The sequence below is a fragment of the Lycium ferocissimum genome, chromosome 7 (genome assembly GCF_029784015.1).
Source record: "Lycium ferocissimum isolate CSIRO_LF1 chromosome 7, AGI_CSIRO_Lferr_CH_V1, whole genome shotgun sequence".
Classification (NCBI taxonomy): Eukaryota; Viridiplantae; Streptophyta; class Magnoliopsida; order Solanales; family Solanaceae; genus Lycium; species Lycium ferocissimum.
The window spans coordinates 56,846,730-56,853,189 of record NC_081348.1 but is presented as its reverse complement, the minus strand read 5'-3'; the positions used below and the strand labels follow the sequence as shown (position 1 = coordinate 56,853,189).

General features: G+C 32.3%; 1 protein-coding gene across 1 annotated transcript; it reads left to right on the top strand.

Moving 5' to 3' along the window:
• The first annotated feature begins 3,919 nt into the window (after positions 1-3,919).
• LOC132065738 (epsin-3) lies at positions 3,920-6,332 on the top strand. The gene is made up of 4 exons (XM_059459262.1): positions 3,920-4,165; positions 4,591-4,713; positions 4,802-4,963; positions 5,550-6,332. Exons 1-4 carry the CDS (start codon positions 4,017-4,019, stop codon positions 6,058-6,060), a joined length of 945 nt encoding a protein of 314 aa, XP_059315245.1. The 5' UTR covers positions 3,920-4,016; the 3' UTR covers positions 6,061-6,332.
• The last annotated feature ends 128 nt before the right edge of the window (positions 6,333-6,460 follow it).

Here is a 6,460-nt window from a genome sequence, read left to right as displayed (position 1 = left end):
CTTTTAGGTTTCATTTGCTAAATAAAATATTTGGTTAAAAACGTGCCAATTTTATTTAAGGGTTTTATATTTATGTCAATTCCTCATTTAAATCATGTTTTAGATTTGAATAAGTAATCTTGATGAGGTCCAACATCTCCACATTTTAGAACTAAGACCAAATTTTGTATGGTCCAAATTCAATAGAATTTAAATGTGTATAAGTACCACTTACTTCAAGGTTTGTCAAAATATAGACTTTTCGAACTTTAAGACTTAAACCTCATTCGTTTGCACTTAATAAAGGGCTTAATCTTAATTATTTAGATCTCAATCATTAAGTACATGTTTTCAACTTAATGAAGAAATGAAAAGGGAAATATCCAACTTAAACACAATTAGTATGAAAGATTTCAACTTTCAAGATGTTATAAATAAAGCTTATAAAGAAAGTAATGCAAAAAAAAAATACGAGAGAGAGACTGATATTTTATTTAACTTCAAACTGATTTATAAATGAACTGATTTGGCCTCTTATTTGTAGAAGGAAAGAAGCCGTTGTGAAGGCTTTTCAGGAAGCTTGCTGATAAGCTGCCTACTTGAGCTACTTGCAAGCTGTCTGCTTGATTGTAAATTTATTTAGAAAGCTGTGTATGTAAATGGACGTTCACAAATTTAGGGGTGGACATGGTATAGTAGATACCGATTACATACCGAAACCGAAATTCTTTATACCAAGGTTTCGGTATTATGATATTTAGTATGGTATTTAGTATGCATTTTACAAAAGTTTGGTATTCGGTACGGTATTCGTTATTCATAAAGAAAATATCGAAATACCGAATACCATACCGAAGTATATAGTTACATATACAATTCATATTATATAGTTACATATATAATTCATATATCTTAGTATTATAATACTAACAAATATATATACTAGTATTACTAGAAAACTAATTGTTAAAACGTTGTAACTTTTACTACTTTATCTTGATTTAAATGTCTTTTTTGTGTAATTGAATTACGAAGGTGATTGCTTGTACTTTCTTTTGAATATTTTTACATTTGTAAGGTGTTAGTACAATATAATTTAGACGTTTCTTAAGTAGCGGAAGTCATAATTCTCCACGATATGTATATATGTTAGTCGAAGTCGAATAAACTATGGTACCGATTTACCGTACCGCAAAATCTGTAACCGAACTTAAAAATACCAAACCATATCGAATTAATTTGGTATGGTAATGGTATACTCCCTCCGTCCCAATTTATGTGATATAGTTTGACTGGGCACAAAGTTTAAGAAATAAAGGAACACTTTTGATCTTGTGGTCTAAAATAAGCCAAAGATGTTTATATGGATATAGATCATCGCGTTAAGCGTAAAAGATAAAGTTTAAAGTTAAATTGTTGCCAAATAAGGAATTGTATCATTCTTTTTGGGAGATTAAAAAGGAAAGTGTATCACATAAATTGGGACAGAGGGAGTAATATTTTTAGAAAACGAAAATCGAAATCACCGTACTGAAGTTTCAGATACCGTACCATGCCCACCCCTACCTATTATCACAATACACAAGAAAAGTTTTAAGAAATGATATATAAAGAATTTTTGGAATACCAATTCTCTCAAACTGTGGTTCTTTTTCCCGGGGCTTTTTAGGGGAGATTTCTTTGTTTTGATCTCAGAATCTGTTTTTCTGTTCTTTCTTAATTATGTTACGTTTAGGCAAAAGGAAAAGTAAGAAACTGTCTTAGATGCCAATTTGTACGTATATATGTTAATTCTTCTTCTATTTTTCTTTTTAGTTGCAGTATTGCTAATTTGTATACTTATTTCAGCATAAAGAAAAGTAAAAACTTGTTGGAAGTATCAAAAATGATATGCCTTAAAATGAGTCAATTGGGCTGTTTTCTGTGTTACAGATAGTGAATTAATGGGGGATTTTCTCTGTTAGGCAGGTTCCTATTTATTTATTCTTTTGGCAAGTTTAGTTTATTAGGACATTTAACAAAACCTTCTATAAATTAGACATTTAGAGAACCTATTACACATGATTACCCCCTCACGGACACATGATATTGAAGTACCAATTATTTGTGGGCCCCACGTTTTAAAAACTTTTTCCCTTTTCATTGTGTCTTCTTCACACCATCAGAAGTTGTGGTAGCGGAATGCTAACTATCCTTTCATCTTTAATTCCCAAAAACGTCTTCTTTTTCTCCATTTCAGTATCAAGTATTTTGCCCCACTTTTACTCAAACTTTTAATTAAGAAACAAAAAATGAAGAAATTGCATGAATTGCCCTTCAAATGAACTTTTATTTTTGGCGATGGAAAATTTTTACAATGAAGAATTCGAACTTCAAATGGAAACTTCAAAAAAAAAAAAAAATGGGGCCACGTGGTGGCATGAACGGAGGAGAGAGAATCAAATTAAACAAGTTCCAAAATTGATGCTAGACACCAAGTGGATTATAAAAATATATAAACTAAAAAAAGAAAATAATAAATAAATTTTAATTAAAACGCGCTTATTTTTCAATATTTTTATAATTTGTGCATCGTCGTGGTATTAATATCACTTTTAGATGTTCGTGTGTGTAATAGGTCGCAAGCAAGTGATATCCTTTTCGGGTATAGTTCAGGGGGGTTTTGATGTATTTTGCCCAAAACCTTCTATAAATTAGACATTTAGAGAAGCGCATGATCCACATGATATTGAAGTACCAATACAAGTTGAACACGTAAACATCTTTAATAAAAGTAGTACTTTTTGGTGCGTATTTTACTCTCAAGTTGAGATGCAAGTGAAAAACTACTTATGCACACTCAAAGTTGGTGTATAGATACTTCAACACGTATAAAGTTGAACACGTAAACACTAAAAGTGGAGGCAAGTTGGTCAAATTTGAGAGCATGTTTATGTATTTATGTGCCTAAAAAAATCAAAGTAATAAGCAATTTTATCATGATATAGAAATATACATATAAATAATGTAAAAATCAGATGCAAATGAATTTACTAATACCTTGCCATGGTGTTGAGTTATTGACCAAAATTTTCAACTTAGGCACACACTCTGTTAATACAAAGCTATACATAGTATTCAAAAACCACTATAGCCATCTTGGAAAATCCGACCTTTGAACAAGAACACACACAAAAGGTCAACAAATCAAATTTTATTAGTCTTATTTGAATTTGTCATCCTTTTTGCTGATACCTATCAACACAAGTGTCCCTTCTATGTCCTCCTCATTACATAGGCAGTGGCCAATAATATTAATAAGATGAGAAGTAGGTGTATAGTAGCACTCAAAGTGTGGCCTAAAAATTAATAAAATAACTTAAAGAATCATAAAATTAGGGTTTTAAGTTTATTAAAGACAAAAAAAGTGAGATAATTTCTTTTCATCAGCTTAAGTTTTTATTCGCAGATTAATCAGGTACCTATATTCATAAGAAATGTTAAATATAGGGTGACGTAATTAATCCATGAAAATATAATCCGCTCAAAACGTTTAAGTTTGGGCAGGTCAATTGGCTTAGCCCATTTTGCCCCGCTCAATTCAACCCATTTAGAAATTAGGTTGGTATATATGTAGCCCAAATTGATCCATGAGAAACTTTATCGAAATACAAATAAAAAACTTTTTTTTTAATTTGGTATGTTATATATAGCCATAATAAAGGGAAAAGTTATGAGGTACTTAATAAATTATAAAAGAACAAATAAAAAAGTTAAAACTTAATAAGAAAAGGACAGGTTGGGTTATGATCCGCTTCTTAGCCCAACTCATTTCACCCAAGTAACTTTCTCAGCTTATTTTAATCCATCAAAATTCAGTCTGACCCCCTATTTGACACACCTAATTAGAGAGGTACCTACATAACACTAATATTAAAAAAATTATTAATGGAGTAGGTGTCTGCTGTTAGTTGCATCATTTGGGTTACTATCCTCTTCTACTCCTTACCAAAAAGTCCAAAATCCTTCATTTATTTTTTCTTGTAACCAACAAGAATATGTCAACAATTAAAAGCGGCAGGGAAAACAGTAGCAATATTATGGCTCAACCATTTCTCCATGAATTCAAGAAACAAGCTTCTTTCTTCCTTAAGGAGAAGATCAACACAGCCAGATTGGCCTTGACTGATGTTACACCAACTCAGATGTAAGATCTCTTCTTTCGCTCATTGGAATTAGCGACGGACAAATTTTATAGCTATATAGAAAAATCCGTCCTTAATCCTGTTTAGCAATCCTGTTTAGCGACGGATTAGCAACAGACCAGCGACAAAGTTAATATTAATTCCACTTTTTTTTAAGTGTTTGTAGGATGATTATGAATTTTGACTTTCCCATCATTTGTATCTTTTGAGTTATTCACACATAGTTTATTATAATAGTTTCGTAACGTTACTGTTATATTAGGTTATTATTTTTTTCTGGAAATAGAATACTTTTGATAGGTAATTATTTCTTTATAACTTTTCAATTACTTTGACGTGACAAAACATTGTTTTTGTGACTTTACCGGATTAAAGTTAGTGATCATACGTGAAATTATTCCTAAGCTGATGATGATGTTGTTTGAAGATTGACAGAAGAAGCTACAAATGGAAATCCAGGTGCACCAGACACAAGAACACTAAAAATGATTTCCAAGGCAGCTTTTGAAGTTGATGATTACTGGAGAATTGTTGGGATCCTCCACAAAAAGTATGTATATTTTAATATTTTTTTTAAAATTGAACTTTCTTGAATAATATTTTCAGGGTTGATATTTTTTATTGGTTTTATGATTTAGATTGTCAAGATTTGATAGAAAGAATTGGAGGGTGTCATATAAAGCTGTGATGGTGCTGGAACACTTGTTGACTCATGGACCTGAAAGTGTTGCAGAGGAATTCCAAAGTGATAAAGATGTTATCAGGGAAATGGAAAGCTTTCAACTCATTGATGAGAAAGGGTAAATCTTAGAAGTTGAATTTATGGTCATCCAGCTATTAGTTTATTGTAGAAAAGTCATCAAACTACAAATTTTTAGAATGGAAAAATAACTCTACCATGTATATATCACAGAAAATAAAGAAAAAGTCGGAAAAAAAAATGCTAAATCTGCTCCCAAAAACACAAAGGTTGCTACTTCAGTAACTCACCTTACATAATATCCACGTGGCATCATTTAAGAAAAACAATTATCCATTTTCTGACCCACTTTAAGATAAATAAAAAGTTCATGATGTGCCACATGGCGAAAGACATTGGGTATTATGTTGGGTCGGAAAATGAGTTTCTTATTTAAGTGGTGCCGTGTACACATATTATGTAAAGTGAGTTGCTGGTAGTATATATATTTACATGACACTTCTATACATGTGCTAGCTTACTTTTTTCTTCTAGCCCGGATTTAGCATTTTTTGGTGTAGTTGAGTTATTTTCCGTCATAAAAGTTAGTTCTACAACTTTTTCGCGATAAACTAAAAGATGAATGTCCATGCATGAAATCATCCATTTTTATTTTAGAGGTTAAGGTACTTTGAATGACTGTGCAGATTCAACTGGGGACTAAATGTTAGGAAGAAATCAGAGAGGATATTGAAGCTGCTAGAAAGTGGACAACTACTCAAAGAAGAGAGAAACAAAGCCAGGAAAATATCAAGAGGTATCGAAGGTTTTGGGAGCTTCAACATTAGAACTAGTTCAGGTGAAGGAATTTTAGAGGAATCAACAATTAAACCTTATGGAAGGTCTAATTCTCAGTTTAATGATCATGGAAATGAGGATGATGAAAACTCAAGTTTCAATAGTGAAGTGCAAGTTAGTGAGAAAGTGGATGATGAGTACTTAGTTTCTGGGATTTCTTGTATTAGTTTCAAAGAAAACATGGCTCCAACTGAGGAAATGCATAAGTGGAACTTCAAAGGAGAATCAAAAGCACTTTTGGAAGCAGAACCAAGAATGGGATGTTTGTCAGAAGAGGATCATCCTTTCAGTGAAACCGACCGATTAACATCAGTCTCCCTACTTTCTTCTGGAGATCAAGTCCTTCAAGCATGTAAATAGGACGCTCCGGTTTTAATCTCTCTGGAGTGTATGTATGTTGAATAGTTGTTTTATGCGTTCATCTATCTCTCAGGAGCAGTTGTATTGTTTTCCCGGAGATTGGTGTATTAGAGCTAAGAACAACTAATTGGTTGTTCCCTTATAGGCTTATACCACTACTAGCTGTTTTGAGCTTCTGTTGTAACCTACAGGGTAAAGCGAAGCAGATTTGCAACTGTACTGCTATTTCAAGTTCATGGAATAACTACTACTGATGCTGATATTTCCTAATATATTGCTTTTTCCGTTTAACGGTTTAACCAAGAAGTGTTCGAGCCCTGCACTTCTGGTTAAGAGTGGAGAGATCTCAACCGTCCTACCCACACCTTACTAGTCCTATTGTATTTATACTGCTACACCT